The 17,309-nt window shown below is 43.5% G+C and overlaps 1 protein-coding gene across 12 annotated transcripts in view; it reads left to right on the top strand.

The window, feature by feature from the left end:
- Positions 1-17,309, top strand: part of Tead1 (TEA domain transcription factor 1) — a 240,713-nt gene that overhangs the window by 66,615 nt on the left and 156,789 nt on the right. For all 12 annotated transcript variants that reach the window (XM_087211643.1, XM_004851443.4, XM_087211644.1 and 9 more), the window contains one exon: positions 13,325-13,580. In XM_087211643.1, the coding sequence (XP_087067769.1) occupies positions 13,424-13,580 (157 nt within the window). In that variant the 5' untranslated portion in view covers positions 13,325-13,423. The remainder of the gene's footprint in view (positions 1-13,324; positions 13,581-17,309) is intronic.

Below are 17,309 nucleotides of genomic sequence, written 5' to 3'. Positions count from 1 at the left end.
CCCAGCTTGCAGAGAGGAGATGAGGTCCTTTCCCTGTGAAGGAGTGAGGTTAGGAGGGGTGGAAATGAAGGGTGGAGGTCAAGAGGAAAGGTTGGGTCTGGAGGGGAGGCGGAAGCCTTGCTTCCTGACTCTCCCTTGGGTGCTGCTTAAGCTGAGTTCTTTCAGAAGTGGAATCTCTGAGAGGGGCTGTGGGATTAAGTTTTCTCCCAGGGACCCAGGAACAACCCCACACCCCATGGGCATTTTTACAGGTAGAGCTTTGATTGGAGAAGAGATTTGGAGGGTGTCAGTGCCCAGAATTCCAGGTCTGTGGGCTTCTTTTTGCCTTCAGTGTTGGAGATTGAACCAGGGCCTTTCACACATGATAGGCAAGTGCTCAGCCACTGAGATATGTTCCAGGACCCCATCTTGGTCACAGGTGTGGGCTTCTCTTTGGGCTCTCAAATCATATCCTGTAAGTAGAGTTACTGGGAAGTAGTCAGACTGAGACGGAATCAGCTACAGCAAATTTCCTTGAGAAGGAGGGATTTAGTGGCCTTTTGCAGGTATAATTGGAAATGGGTTTCATTTTAATTCACTGTAAGGCATTGAGGGTTCATCTTCCCCCTTCCTTTACTAGGGCTAGAATCTGTAGGAGGAAGATCCTAGAAGGAAATAATACCCCTCCCCTTTTTGTGTGTGCCTAGGGGAGCTACAGAAATGTCAATTGAATCAAGATGTGGCCTTTGTGTTTTTTTCTTTGGTACAAGTGACTCATGTGTGGGGGTGGGGTGGGTGTGAGTGTGTTTGGGGAGAAGAAGGAATCTGATGGATGGAAGTGAAGTGGCTCTCCCTCAGAGCACCCTGGCCGTGGCTAAGTGAAGGCGCAAATCACAGGTGGGTCCATGGATGTGTGGATGCGGCAGCATTTCGTTCAGTACCTCTCTTGGGCTTGGGGGTCTTGCACCACCATGTGCCCACAAGTGCTTGTGGTCTGCCCAGAGCAAGTCTGTGCCTACACTTGGTGCTCACAGAATATTTGTTCACTTGAGTGAATGGCTTATTGTCTGAAGAGGGAACAGCCGTTACTCATTTAGCCTGCCCCAACCAACCTCCAACCAGAAGGCTAAGATTCTTTCCCTTGGAGTTTGAATTTGGTATAAACCAAGGACCAGGTAGATTTTCTTTTGGAGGACAGGGATTAGGGTTGGGGCTCTAATTGGTGCCCAAATTTGTATTTCTGACAAAGCAAGACCTGTTTTATAGCTGCTCCTTCTTTGTATCATGTAAGTGGCAGATTGTATTTCTCATTTGAAGGGTGGGGATTCAGTTCATTGAGAATTTAGGGATGTTAATGAACAAGGAGTATTTTTGGTTAGTTTGTGCATTAGCTTTATGGGCATTAAATAGCCTTTGCACATTGGCTATGTGTCAATAAATATGAGTGTCTGTATAAGCAGAGTAGTCTTGGTTCCCTACTGGGCTCAGGCATGACCATGGTCTCAGCTTATAGCCTCTCTTTGGGGGCCAGGGAAATATGTTGAATGCTTGAAGACAGAGTCTAATGAGCAGTTTATTGGAAGAGCTGAGTGACTGAGCTACTGAGAAGAGTTAATCCAGTGGCTCAGAGCTGTTTAAGCAAGCATACCTATATACACTGTCAGTGTCTATGAATTCTCACTCTCTTCCCTTTATAAACTTGGAACACTTGAGGGATGTGCCGCATTATACTATTTGAATTTATTTAGAGAACTGTTCTGGCCTGGGACTACATTGAAAATGCTTTTGATTTAAAATTTCTGATTCCAAATTTATGAAATGATTGGTTCTTTATCCTTTATCCTCCCAATACACACATACACCCCTCTACCTTGAGGAGTTTCTCACACAGCCCTGGTGTTTTTGCCCATTCTGTGAAATGTTATTCTCTGCTCTTGGCCTCTGAACCCCCTGTGACCCAGCTGAGCTTTAGTCCTTCAGCCTCTGCTCTAATCTTTCTACTTTCATGCTTAGCCCAGACTTCTCCAAACAGAGCTTCCTGCTCTACACTCTCCTGGCCAGTGGCCTAGTAAGTCCCACACAGCCTTCGTGATAACCTTAAATACTCCCTCCTAGGAGGCTCTCATTGACCTGCAGGACAGAAAAGACTCCTGTTTCCGTGCTCTAACAGTACTTTAGTATTCCTGCATTGTAGTGTGTGACATCTTTAGTCATTGATTTCTTCATTTCCATTCAGTATCATTTTGGGAGATCGGTTGGTATGTGTAAGGCACTGTTAAATGTCAAGGATAGAAAACCCTCACTAAAGGCGTGGACTCAGTCCTTACAGATCTTACATACTGACTGGCAAGGGTGACACACATAAACTTATCATTCCTATATGGCGGATGAGTTTAAGTCCAGGTTTACTGGCCAGCCAAGGTGCTGCCTGTAGGAACACAGAGGTGATGGAAGAGATCAGGGTAATCTTCCCAGGTGGGGTGGGATGTGGGAGGGGAGTTGAAGTTTTGAAGGGTAATTAATGATTTTATTTGTCCTCCGTGAGACAGGATGCTTGCTTACTTAGGTCAGGACTATAGCATCTTTGTTTATATCCATTTCTAGTGCCTGCCACATTGCTGGGGGGGGGGGGTCGCATTCAATAAATGCTTTAAATTGAAGCAGATAGCTAGAAAAGCTGAAATCATTTCACTTTTATGTTTATACTCATCTTTGTTTCAGAATAAATTTAAAGCAGCTTGGAGGACTATAAAATAACATAAAAGCAGGGGGAGAAGGAAGTGACCCAGATAAAGGCGAGGATCTAGTGTGGACTTAGGAAGGAAATCAAAGTCGCAGACCCAAATGACCTCCGAGGCTCCTCTGAGGCTCATTGCACTTTGACAGTCAGTGAAGAAAAAGTGAGGGCTGCTCTGTTGACTACAGGCCAGGCTGCTCTTTTGGGAGGGTTGGAGAACTTTCCTTTGGAATCTTTGTAAAGAGCAGTCTGTGTGATAACGACATGTTCAACATCTTGGAGTCGATCCAGTGACTAATCTCATAGGAAGTGGCTTCTCTTAACCCTCTGTGTGCTGAATTACATAAAAGTGTAATTCAGTAAAAACAAAAACATTCCTTTAGAGCTGCTGGAATAAACTTTCTCTAGGGAATCAGAAAGGTACTGAAACAGACAATAGTTTTTTTGGAGGAGGGAATGGGTTTTTCCAATTTTTATTCCAATGCAAATAACATTTGAAATACTGCATGGATCATCAGTATTGAGTCTTTGTTTTTCCATTGTGAGCACATTGGCTCCCTAGCTGTTGGTCTGCATCAACATGACCAGAACCTCAGACCAGTCAGTATTCCCAACTTGGCCAAAGGGGCCACCACCCTGATTTTTTTGTGTGTGTCTTTTTTTGTAGTGCTGAACATTGAACCCAGGCCCTCCACATGGTAGGCAAGGATTCAGCTACGGAGTGACATCCCCAGGCACATCCTGATTTGTAATAACATAGAATTGTTAGTGTTTGAATGGTATGAATGGATGTATAGCGTATGTTTTCCTTTGTGCCTGGTTTATTCACTCAGTATTACCTTTGTACGTTTTACCTATTTCGTTACTTGCAATTGTTGTTCATTTATTCTCATTACTGCATAGTAGCAATGTCTCAGAACTCTCTGAGGGGAAGAAAATGCTTTCTGCCTGTGCTGCACAGTACTGCCTAAGAGTTTTCCAGAATGCTTGTAACCAGTTTATCCTCTCATCAGTGGTCTATGAGAGTTTTAGATTTTCCATCTCTTTGACAACACTTGATATTATTAGCGTTTTATTTTAGCTGATGTAGTGGCTGGGTATGATATCACTTGGTTTTAATTTGTGTTTGTTTGATAACCAGGTATGGAACACCTTTGCATTAGCCATTTGATTATCTTTGAACTGCAGCAACTTTTTACTCAGTTTTTCCTCTTTCATTGTCTGATTTTTTCTGTTTTGTAAGAATTCTTTATGTATTGAGGATATGAATCTGTCAACTAAATGTGTTGCAGAGATCTTTATTTTGTAGTTAGCCTTTCATTTTCTTAGTGGTTCTTTCAGTGTGAGGAAGTTCTTAATGTGGTATAGTCCATTTTATCATTTATTTAATTTATTTAATTTTGAGACAATTGGTCTTGTGCTGTTTAGGCTGGCCTTGAACTCTGAGCTCAGTTGATTCAACTTCCTGAGTGTGCTGAGTAGCTGGGACTATAGGTATATGTCAGTATGTCCAGCTACATGTTGTCCTTTCAAAGTAATATTTGTCTAGTTTATGATCATTTAGATAATTTGCTGGGGTTTCTAAATTATTGTTTACTTTTTTTTTTTTGGTACTGGGGATCGAACTTGGGACCTTGAACTTGCAAGACAGGCGGCTGAACCACTGAGCTAAATAAATCGCCAGCCTCTATTGTTTTACTTTTTACATTCAGATCTGAAGTTGATTGTAGAGTATGGCATGAAAACTGTAAGTTTTAAAATTTTTTTAAAAATACAGATATCAATTTAACCTGACTCATTTATTGAAAGATCATTCTTTACTGGTGGGACTTTTGTTGCAATAAAGTGAACGTGAATGTATGATTTTGTTTCTAGACTATTTTGATCCATTGGTCTATTTTCATATATCTTTACGCCAATGCCACAGTGTTAATAAGTAAGCTTTGCAAGGAATTTTAATGTGGGCCTGTATAAGACATTCAGGTTTGGTTTTCTTCTTCAGTATTGTGTAAGAGCTGGATTTATTCTAAAAGGTTAGTTTTGCCTATTGTTTTGTTCCATTTTTATGCAGTATTCTCATATTATGTCATGTTGATCCTAGAAGTTTCACAGTCTGTTTCTGCTCCCCAAGAGTTTTATGATCATGTTTTTGGACTCAAAAAATAAGATTTGGGTTATCAGGATCCACACACTCAGATTCATTAGAAATGGCCACACCCAGTACCCACACAAGAAAATAATAGCCTGAAACCTGATGTGATGAAAAATATGTAGTGTCAAATTGTGTTCTTGATTACTTCGGTTCTCATGAAAGAGGAATTTTTCCTTCTGGGCATGTAGGAGCTTAGATTTTGGATTTTCTTTTGGAAGTACTGATGAGATCCACATGGGTTCATTGGATTTTTCAGAGAACATTTGAGCGCCAGTGTACATGGTAGAGAACAAGAGCAGAGCCATCTTCATTGAGGTTTTCCATGTTGACTAGCTTATGACCCAATGAGAATTGAACCATGGATTTGCTTTTTACCTCTTCCCCTCTGCCTAGTGTGCCTGTCTGAGTAATGTAGGACAGATGGAAGTATGGCCAGAAAGAAAGAAGTATCCTAAGTCATAGAAGTTAGAGAGGAAGGCCTGGGACCATTTTTGTATGTAGAGTAGGAGGACCATTTCTGATGCAACGCAATTAGAGTTGTGAATCAGCCAAGGGGGCCCGCATCTGGGCAGGTCAGCTGTTGGGCCCTGGAATGGGTCCAGAGCCAACATATCATTAAGCTGGCTGGCGACAGACTGTAACACTGGGTGAGTCTCCACTGGCTTTTTGTAAGCAGGGGTGACTCTCCAGGTCTTTGCCCATAGACTCACCACCCAGGAGATAACGCTGTGATGGTGTGGGGCTCATTGTAGGCATTCCCTCAGGCATGTGGCTACGATGGACCCCCTTGAAATGGTTGTTATAGGGTTAGCCAAACACTGTGTATATATTTGTCTTCTATGTTGATATCTTTTAAAATGTGAGCTGTCTACCTTTGGTTTTTAATTTATTGTCGCTGTGATTGAAAATGCTAAGATATTCTGGTAATCTAATGGTGAACCTTACCAGCTGAGAAAGGAGTATTATTTTCGTGGTGTTTGTTTTCTTTATTTTTAGTAAGCATTAAGGTTGGTCAGTTGAAACTTGTGTTTACTCTGTTGATCTTTTGGAACTGGATAGGTAGCCCTGGGGTTTCTTTGTTACTCCTAGGAAAGGGCTTTTAAGTTTCCCTTTTGAAATACTGACATCTGCCTGTGGTGACTGTTTGTGGTGTTTTTCTCTCTCTCTCAGAGCTGGAAAGAAGCTTCTGTTTCTGGGTGTGAAATATGTTTCCCAAGGTTAATTGTCCATCTCCTGGGGATCTGTAGCTTGGGCAGCAGGTCATGCATCCAGCTTAGGCTCACCTTGCAAGTACTCCAGCTTGATATCTGGTCTTTGCATCAGAATGGTTAGATTGGATAGATTGCCTGGCACTGGGTCTGTGGTCTTGTCCTTTTGAAGGAGTTCTATGATGAAGGAGAACAGCCATTGGCTTTACTGGTGGTGACAGAGAAAGAAAGGGGCAGGATTTCTATTCTCAATGGTGGGGAAGGTAGTTCTCCTAAAGGCTGGTAATGTGGAATGTTCCTGTCAGAGTTGCATAGCATGAAACCAGTCAGAGCTTTTCTTGAGCTGTCACCTGGACAAATACCTAGGTCTGATGGAGCAGGGAATCTCAGGATGGTAATATTAAGTCCTCTAATGGGGTTCTTAGAATTGGAGGCTTGGTGAAGAGATATTGGTTTGTTGATGAGATTCTGTTGATATGAAAGTGATTTTTGAAAATGAGAAGGAGTAATTATCCACTCCTACCTGCTGAAGGTAGAGGAAACCCTGTTGACAGTTGGAGCACATTACACCAAGGCTCATTGGCTGTTACTGCTGCATGGTAGATATGGTCTCAGTTCACAGTGCCTGCATTTCCACATAATTTTGCCATCCCAGACAGGGACTTGTGTTCTGCAGTTCTGTCTCTGGTGGCCATGGGCAAATTCCAGGCTACTGATGCTCACCTGGATTACTCAGGCCACTTGTTAGCGAGGTTGGCTAGTGTCTGAAGTGGTAGGAAAATAATTACACACTCCTCTTTACATATGCAAAAGCAATTAACCATCATTAGTGCCTGACATTCCTTCCAACTGCCCAGGGAGGTGAGTCAGTATCATCACTATTCATTAGGAATTAATTAGACTGTGCTTGATGATGTCAGTCATGGACAGAGCTGAGAATTCAGCACTGCCTGCCTCCCACTGTGTAGAAGGCTGTAGGCTGAGTTTGGTTCTTGGGGAATATGTACTCCAACTGGAGAAATGACACTAAGATTCAGATTCTGTGAAGCATATATAACTTTGAACAACTAAAACTTAAGTCTCTGGACCTTCTAAGGAGAGGGTAATACCTAAGGGGGTAGAGCACTGATGAAATAAGATCCTGTAGGCAGAAGTTCCTGTCATTATGCTTAAGATCTGATTCACTGGAAGTGGGATTTGGATTTGAGATACCAAGTCATGTTGGAATAAAGCCCCCCCCCCTTTTGTTGGAAGGCAGCTTTTCAGAGAAAAATTAAGATCACAGTGCCCTTCAAGCCATCAAATGCTTGATGGAGTTGTGTAATGTAAGTATCATTCCAACCACCTGATTGTCCTTTAAACCCTCCCACCATGCCTACTTCTGCAAAGGTCTGAGCTAATAGATACCTTGGTTCTTAGCCTTCCTCTCATTTCCATTTCACAAACCTTGTCTCTTCCACTCACCCTCAGATTTGCTTTATCATTTTCTCCTCTTTGAATTTCTTTCTTGGCCCTTTCTCTGGTTCTGATCTTTATACCTTCACCGCTTTACCTATGGCTTTCCTGTCACCTTCTGGATCTCTTCTTCCCTAGTGATCAAAAGAAAAGAGAAAGAGAGGAGATAAAATATTCTCCTTAAAACTAAGATTTGTTCATGACAGGAGAAGCTTATCTCTTAAGAGGACCCGAGGGCTTGTATATCCCTCTGTCATGGAAGAACTATTAGTTTTTAGTGATGATTGATAAATCAGAAGCTGGAACAGATAGCTGACTGAGGGCCAGGGATTTAGCTCAGTGGCACCGTGCCTACCTCGCAAGCGCAAGGTCCTGAGTTGGAACCCTGGTACAAAAAAAACAAAACAAAAACAAAAACAATAATAGCTGACTGACTCTTCATTTTCTACTCTGTTCCTGGCTTAAGTCTGTCTTGCATTTTCCTAATGTGATGATTTCCTCCCTTCTTTCTGTTCTGGCAATTAAACCCAGGGCCTTGAGCATGTTAGGCAAGTCCTGTACTATGGAGCTACATCTCAGGTTTATAGTGATTTCTTTTAGGCCTCTTAGTAGTATTCATTTGGATCTTTTGCCAGTCAATGTGTGGAAAGAGAAAGTAGCCAAAATGCTTCCTCTTCTCATGGAAAGTTTGGATGATAAGCTCAGTCATATTGTTATCAAAGAACATTCATGTCATCTGGTTTTTGTTTCATTCTTTGACTCATTGACTATTTGGGTGCCAGGTATTGTGCTAGCACCAGGGATATTGCAGTGAATGTAGTGGTCTTTACCCTTAGGGATCCTGGGGCACAGGTAAAGGAAGCAATAACTAACTAAGTTCTATTATGGATAGAGTCTGTGTGAACATAGAGTAGCAAATGATTGAGTTGGCTTCTTTCAGGGTTAATGATAGAGACTAAGGCTCATGGGGGCTATACATGCCATGAGGTCCTGCATTACTCAGACGGACAGGGTTCTAACTCCCAGTCCTGGTACCTCCGAGGACTATTAAGGTACTGGTTAAAACAAAAGATGGATTTTTTTTTGATGCCACTCATGTTCAATGACATTTCATTAATCATTAGGGTTAGTTGAAACTAACCCTTTTATTTAAAAGTCATTAGATCACTGGGAAGTGGGAGAGATGCTGAAATGAGAGACTCATGAGAATAGAGGAAGGGAGCAGCAGATTCCCGTGTCCCACCCCATCCCTTCTGCCTGTGCTCATCGAGTCCAGGTGGTATCAGAAGCCCCACATTTACTGTTCTCCCCCTTTATCTCCACCCGCTCAGAATAGAATGTGTGGGCCCGAAGCACATATGATGTCATTCTCCTGGACTCTTGTGACTGTTCCCGAATTGTCAGTGAGAATTGTGAAAGGATTATCCATTTACAGAGTGTGTCTGCTTGGGCAGAGAGCAGGATACTTGGATCACTGGTAACAGCTGTTTTTGGAGTTTATTGGAGTGTGGCCAGGAAGAAATTCAGGAAAGAAGTAGTTCTCAGAAAATGTTTATGATAGAAACTGAGGCACATGGGGGTGCATATTACACATGTATTTCGAGGTCTCTTCTTAACTCCTGCCTGCTTTCTTTTCTTGGAGGTATTCTGTGGAAAGTCTGCTTCACTGAACCACCCTGCCCTTGATGTGAAGACCTATGAAAAAGTTTGGTTGTAGATGTTTGATAGAAATAAAGGCATTTGTCACCAGTTTAAATTTTCCATGCAGTCATCTTAAAGACCTTAAGAGGATCCTTTTGTAAATTGGTTTCCCAAAGTGAACCATTAGGGGAAGCTCCAGCCTTTCTTCACCATCTTATTTTTAGCCAGTAGTTTGGCATCGTGAGGCACAGATCCCCATCTAGGGAAGATGAACTTGAAGCAAGTGCCTGTTCGTTGCTTTATAGATGGCAGAGTGCCTTCACCAGCTCACTGAATCTTTATGGCAGCTCTGTGGGGTTAGGGTCTCTCCACGCCTTCATGAGTTTTCTGTATTTTAAAATTTAATTTTGTATTCATTTTACAAGTGAAAACTTGAGCGTCTGGGAGATTAACTAATGTAGTTTGGGTTGCATAGCTCCCGGGTGAGCTAGGTTTGGAACTCAGCTCAGTTTACATTTTAATACCACCCATCCCCAAGATTCCCCCAGCCAGCCCCTCAATACTTTATTGTTCTCCATTGACTGAACTGAAGGAAAGCAGACACCCTACTCAGAGGATACATGGGAACTGGAGACATCAGCCCAGCCATCCAGATATTGTGTATGTAAGCCACTTGATTAGCTATTTATCTTGGTATTAAGGGGGTGCTTATTGCTATACATTCAAAAATCCAGTTGGATTGAGTGCTAATTAACCGGTGTCTGTTTTTTAGGATACTTGTAAAGTGTGTCTGGTACTCTCAGAGCCACTAGATCCAAGGACAGTTTCCAAAGTGAGTTGGCACCAAGGGACAGAATGCCAGAATGGTTATTTCAGTATCTAGTATGGGGAGCGTTTCTCTGCCAGAGCCAGTCTTGTGATCGGAAACTCTTTGCCCATACAGGGCCTCATCTTACAATTGGGTTGTAAAACCATGGGCCTGAGTAATTCTGGATTATGTATCTGGTGGTTTCTGGGCTATGTCCAGAGTAGGTAATTCCATCCTGTTGAGCTACAGTTGACCAAATCGCAAGTGCCTGGACAGAGTTCTTCCCTTTGCAGTAAGTGAATCAAAACATGGGAGTGTTTCGAACAGTGTCTGTACTTCCTGAATATAGATGGAACAATCAGTGCTTGTGATCTTGCATTCCCCAAAGAACCAAAGGCAGTGACCCCTAGCCTTGGAAGCAACTTGAGGGGTATCTGCAAGACTGGCTGCCCGGGTCTGCCACAGTCCACCCTCGATGAACAGTTGATCTGACAGAATGGTTTTCCGCATGTTGAGTCAGAGTTGTCTTAGGAGCACCACAGATGGGCTTGCCCTTCCCTAGACAGCTTTTTGGGGGGCGTTCAGTGTCGGCGGACACTGGGCTTAGCAGTTAGGGTTAAGAAGGATCTTACCAGCTGTGGGCCCTGGTTAGGACAAAAAAACAATGAAATTTAACAGGAATAAATGTAAACTCCTGATTTTAGCTCTGAAACCAATTGTGTAAGAATCAGGATTCAGGAAAAGAGCCCCAGAGAAGTAGGAATTTGGAGGCCTTGGGGATCTCAAGTCCAGTTTGAGTGCCATTGATTGAGATGTGTGGACAAACTGAAATGCATTCCTGAGAGGGGCAGAGGCACCGTGGTGTCCACTTGGAAAGAACCAGAGCCTGGGGGTTGGTTGTCCCTGGCGTCCCTAAGTGAGTATTTTGGGGAGAGATTTGCTTTTCTAAGGGCTGGATTCACCTTCAAGGGTTAGGTGAGTTAGTCAAGGAGTGACTTCTGGCTTGATGGGTGGGAGAATTTCAGCATGCCATCGTGGAAGTGGCAGTCTTGAGGTAGTGGGTTCTGTCATTGGTGGTGTTCTAGCAATCAAGGGGACTGGCTGTTGAGAAGTTTAGAGGGGGACTTGAAGCATTGGATGGCGGTGGTGGGTACGCTCTGGTCTGTATATTCTGTGGCTTTCAGTTGTACAGTGTGTTCTCTCTAGGCAAACAAAGGTCCAGACCCCCCCACCGCCCCTCACTACTCTGGATTCCATCCCTCTGCTATAGTAGCAGAACACTGGGCACATCTACTTTTTGTTTGTTTGGTTTTGGTTTGGTTTTTTTGCAGACAGGGTCTCACTATATAGTCCAGGCTGGCCTTGAACTCACTGTGTGGCCCAAGTTGGCCTTGAATTTTCAATGATCCTCCTGCCTCAGCCTCCTGAGTGCTGGGATTACAGGCTTGGTTTACTATGCCTGGTTTACTATTTATCTTAAAATGAGGTTCCCTGGAGTGAATTGATTCTGCTGTGAACACCCAGAGCTCAACGCCTGGCCTGGGGTTTTATATGTGTGTGTTGTTTTGCTTTTACTTTTCATTTTGTTTGGGAAGAAGGTGGGCTAACCTCTGCCAAAGAGTTCCTCTTATTCTCGTAATTTCTCCAGTCAGCTGTTTTGGTGCTCAAAGAGCCTCTAGGGTAGTGTGTAGTTCAGTTTGAACTTTAGAGGACTGTTAGATCCCAACACAAAATGTAATAGTTTGAGAGTTCAAAAGGCCCACACTGCAGGCATTGCAGAGTTCATCTGGGGGGCATTCACAAAACACTTTCTTGCGGCATAATTCAGACCTTAGCATTTGGCAGTTTTTAAAGTCCTGTGTAAATGTACTTGTGTTGGTAAAGAGCAGTACATATTTTGCTGACAGGTTCTTTGAAGGATACTTCAGTGGCAGCATTTAAAGGCAGACAACCTGAAACTTACTTTTTTCTTTTAAAACCAGGTACTACCAAATCCAAAAAGCTGTCAGAAAGAGAAGTCAAAAACACCCATTAGTTAGATCATTAATTGTGTAATATTCCTCTGAATTTCTCCACCTGGGCTCTGTTGAGATCAACAGTGGGGAGGACAGGAGAATGAGATTCAGTTGGGCGAGGGAAGGAAAGGAGACAGGCTGCTTGCTTTAGTCCCCGGCACCTGCTTTCTTCCTGGGTGCCTCTTTGTAATGTTGCACAGACTTAAGGAGAAACGGTGTTCACATACAGCCCTGCCATTCAAGCCCTGGGGCTCCCCTTTTCTACCCATCCTCAGGAACAGTTCTTCCCCCTCTTTTTGGGAGGACTTTGATGACCTAATGGCTTTTCAACAAAGGAATATTGATATGTTAGTGTTCCAGACAGCAGGGAGTGCGGGATTAGATCATTTTCACACTGGTGTGATGCCAGTGTGACATTTGTTTAGGAAGCTTATCTGTTTCCAACCACAGTTTACATGCATAATTTAAGGGGAATACATTTTTTGAGAAAGATTTTTTTGATTCTGTAATCCACAGTAAAGGATGTCCCCCATGTTTCCATGTGATCAGGAATTCACAGTAGGCCATGCATTGAAGTGAAGTGCATCATGTAGATGGAGAACATTACCACAAGTCCACCAGGCCCTTTTGGTGGGTGTTGTAGGAAAGATGGGACTGGGGACAACTTGGCCCTTGTCTCAGGGTTACAGTTTTGGAGAAGAGTGCCAGAATGACCTGATGTATGCGCGAAGAGTCCTGAGGCTCAGCATAAATGTCCAGGTCAGATGGCATTACCGACTCAGTAGGATGAATAACTGTGATAACAAATAGTCCTCCTCCTTCTTCCTGGCTTCTGCCGCCATTTTGCATGTTGTTGATCTCATATTGAGACACTTTGCCATTTCAGTTACGATGCCAGTTGCTATGATAAGGCTGACATCTTTTATTTTTCTTGAGTGTCTTATAAACAACTTGTTCTACTGTGGAGATTTGACTGTCATTGAGCAAATTGCCCTGGTAGATAGTAAGCACTTAATAAATGGTTTTCCTGTGAGTCCCTCCAAACTTGCAACTCCAGGGAATGAGTGCTCTTCTTGAGTAAAAATTTCCTCTCATCTGTGAAGATTATCCAGCCTCTGCCTGCCATTGCATTTCTGTATGAGTGCTTACCATGATGCATAGAGGAGAAAGCCACCTGGACCTCAAAATTCCATATTCTCCCCTAGGAGTTATTCTCCGAGCATGGCAGTGACTGAAGAACATGCAGTAGAATTAGCAAAAAGTGTATGTTTGTGGTTACCATGTCCCATACTATTTAGTGATTATACTGTTTTGTGATTTCTCTTTTAGGCTTATTTTCTTGAAAAGGCTCCAGGCTTCGGCTTGGAAAATCCAACCGCCAAAATTGAGCCCAGCAGCTGGAGCGGCAGCGAGAGCCCTGCCGAAAACATGGAAAGGATGAGTGACTCTACAGATAAGCCGATTGACAATGACGCGGAAGGGGTCTGGAGCCCCGACATTGAGCAGAGCTTTCAGGAGGCCCTGGCTATCTATCCGCCATGTGGGCGGAGGAAAATCATCTTATCAGACGAAGGCAAAATGTATGGTAAGTGGCCTGGAACACTGCTTTGAAATACCACAACCCACTGTGTGGCAGAGGATAGATTAAGCTGGCCTTCTAGTGAGATCTTTTCATTGTAGTGGATTGAATGATCCTTGTAGAATTATAGTTGCTCATCTGAAAAACCAAGGCTTGGCTAAAGAGGAGTATCAATGAAGGACCACTGGGGAGTTATTCCCAGGGCGTTTCTTCCTCTGCATATGCAGTGTTGTTATATCAGAAGCTCTGGAGGTCCAGGTAGGAGCATAGGTAGTCGAAGTGGAGTATGCAGAAACCACATGGTGAGGACGAGTTCTTTAGTACAGAGGCGTAGTCTAAAGGGGGCACGATAACTGAGCCAGGGGGAATGAGGCCACACTGCTGCAAAATATCTGATTTTTTTTCCCCCTAGAAAGAGCACATAATCTAACCTAGATGTGTGTATGAAATCTACTCTTTTTAATAAGCCAGCACTTATTCTTTAAACAACTCTGTGCAGGCTGGATAAAACATGCTCATGGTCTTGATCAGACCCCTGAACCCCCCTTTTGTAGCTTTGCTGCCAGTATGCGGTTGAATGGCCAGAGAGGCATTACCCACTCAGGCTCCCCTTAGCAATCTTCCCTTCTACAGGGGGATGCCTCACAACATGTTCTGAAGGAAACTCCAAGTGTGTGCAGAGGGCAAGACCAGTGAACCAGATGGGTTAGGGTGCCAGAGGCAGCAGCGAGGAACCATCCACTAATCAGAGGCTTGATTGCTGGGTTTGGGCACCCTCCCCCCACTTTCAGTAAATGCTCCCAGCTGCAGACCTGCACTTTTTGGCTGCTTACCTTTTGGGAAGCAGATGGCAGGTGGTTACTCTTGTACATTCTGCTTGTCTAAATGGGCACGTTGAGTTGACAGAGTTTGCACTATAGCTGGGTCTAAAGAGATGCAAACAAATAACCTCGACTCAAAGAGAACTGTCTCCACAACCTACCTGAGGTTGTTAACTTATCACAAGAGTGATTTATTCCTAAATAATTTGAACTCTTTTCCATAATAGGGTGTTGTGCCTTTAATCCCGTGCTTCCTCTATCAGGAGCCATAGGAGGCTACAGCTCAAACTAGCACACACTGTGGAGGGGAAAGCAGATGGTAGTGCAGCTGCCACCAGCTGTGCCCCCCGCCCCACCCTCCCCTCAGCTTGGATGATGTAATGGAAACAAGGACAATTTTGCTTTCTGTAGCACTGGAGTCTCTCAGCCAGCCGCACACAGAGGAGATGGAGGACCCAAACCTTCGGCATTTGTTTTAGGCTCGCATAACATGTTTTGTAGTCCAAGAAGCTCCTTCACGTAGTGAAATGGTGTCAAGGGGGACCACCTCAGCTGCTGTAGGGAGAAAGTTTCAGGGCCTGGGGTGTCTGTGTTTCCCTCCTGGGCTCTGCTTCCTTAGCCTTGCTCTTTGCTCACGGAGGCTCAGCCTCGTACCAAAGACGCAGGTCCCTTCTCTCTTTAAGGCAGAGAGAAGTGCTTTGACCTTTGAGCCTCCTATGAAAGTGACTATGTCATGTGTAGTGAATGGTGGCTTTAGGATACTACCTTGTACAACTGCCACTTGTTTACCCAGTAATTGTTCTGGTGTGAAATAATAGAGCCTCGCTGGGAGGAACATTCCATTTCACTTTGCCTCAGGAGAGGTGCTTCCCCCTCTGATGTGAGTTTTGGGTCTGAGAATACAATTCAGAGCAAAAGCTAATTTTCATCGACTCCAGTTTTATTTTGTTCTCCTTTGAGATTTTACTTTTTCAGTAGCAGCCATGGTAGAATTAACCAGTTGTCTCTAACTCAGTTATAAAAATATTTTTATGTGAAGATAATTGTGGAAGAGGTCTTGTTGGTAATTGTGTCTCAGAGGCAGCAGGCTAGGAAGATGAATGGTAGGAAGCTTTGGATTTGAATTATCTGTCAATGAATTAGAACAATTTTACCCTGGGTCTTGGTCTCTTTCTTTCCCCTTCGTTAGAAAAAAAAGATGGTAAAGTAGGTAATGCCCACATATCCTTTGTACTTTTCCATTTTATGATGCTGTGAATTTGGGACTTGTAACGCAGCAAGGTGATCAGTTATTGGCAAATACGGTGCTGGTGGTGGGAACATGTCTGTAGCACCCAGGGTAATTCAGATTTTGAGTGCTTTCTGAATGCATACGTTCTTGAGGTATGGATTCTCTTTTAAGTCAACATTACATTTACTGACTCTGTTGGTGGCCAATCTGTTTTAAAATGAGGCTGTCTTTTTGAGCCAGCAGCATTAGGAATTACACCTTGTTTGGGAAGACCAGCCTTACTGGGTATGGGTTTTCCTGCAGGCATTGTACACAGCCAGCAAGATTTAGTTTCCCGATTGGATGCATGAGATGGCTTTGCTGTACTGGCTGTGCAGCTGCCCCAGCCTCTCCAGGGAGAAAACATCCCCACTCAACTCCCTGTCTTTGATCAGCTTCTGTTACTTGGAAAGGAAACATGGTGGTTTGTTGGGTTATGGAAGGCAGAAACGGGACTCATTCAGAGGAACCACCTTAAGTGTCTGAGAGCTGCCTCGGACCTTCCTGGGACTCTGAAAATCAGAGGAAGTTGATTGGGAACTTGCACAGTGAGGCCCCAGCTGCTTGAGTACAGTTGCAAGAGTAGTGAGGGGCCAGAGCTACTGTTCCTTGGCTTCTGGCCTGTCCTCCATCATATGTACACGAATCAGGACACAAACCAGACCAGACAGCAGTTCTTAAGGTTTTAGGAGCATACTTGTCCTCTAAGGGATTTGAAAATGAAAATATTGAAAGCATTTGGAATTTCATGCAGTAAATTCAAAATAATTTAATGTCTTTTAGTGAAATACCAAGTGTTTTTTTTTCCATGAGGGGGTTAGTCTGATATTTCTGAGCATTTGTAGAATTCTTTGTGATGTCACTATTCCTGAGCCATCAGAGAAGCAAGGTCGAGTGATTTATTTTGGTAATGAAATTTCCTTCGTGGTTGGCAGTGGAGCAAATGCAATCTCGAAGGGAAGGAATCGAAAGCTCTCTTTATGATGAGGTTTTGTCCATTGGAAGAGATGGCTTAATTCTTTCTGTTACCTTGGTCTTCAGGGGCGCTGGGACTTTATGTAGTTGGTCTCTATGTGGATAGATTGCTTTGGCCTTGGGCTCCCAAATGTGTAGCAGTTGTTCTTACAGATTATTAGAAAAGGGAGGAAGGTGGGTAGTGAGACCTCCTTTGACTTTGTTCTTAAGGGCATACATGCTTACTCCTTTGGGCATTCTCTCTTTCTCGTCTGTCTTCCCTTTTCATTTCTAATCTTATTTTTGCATTGTTGTGTGCTTTTCTTTTTTTTTTTTTTCCTGGAAGTGGGGGAGGAGGAGGTAGCAGAAGGACAAGATGAGAGGGAAATTCTTAGTCAACAGTCCTCTCCAAAATTGGATTTCAGGGGAGTAGGCCATAGTTTACAACAAGACAGAACAAAGCAGTGAGCCATGGGAATACCTGGATCTGTTTCTTTTGTAACTGAAACACCAGTCTTGCAAGGTGGTTGAATATCCCCCATAATCAAACTAAGGTTAGGACAGAAACTGACTTTTACTGGTTTTTTTCCATAGGACTTAATGGACTTTGTAATTATTATGAATCCTGGCCCTGCACTTCTAGATTTCAGGCTTTGGGCAAGTTGCCTCACTGCTGTTTTTCTCAGTTTC

The sequence above is a fragment of the Heterocephalus glaber genome, unplaced genomic scaffold, assembly GCF_053883595.1.
Source record: "Heterocephalus glaber isolate CG9 unplaced genomic scaffold, H.glaber_assembly_v1.0 deba00001428, whole genome shotgun sequence".
Taxonomy (NCBI): Eukaryota; Metazoa; Chordata; class Mammalia; order Rodentia; family Bathyergidae; genus Heterocephalus; species Heterocephalus glaber.
The sequence above is the reverse complement of the archived record's forward strand: the minus strand, read 5'-3'. Positions and strand labels throughout refer to the sequence as shown.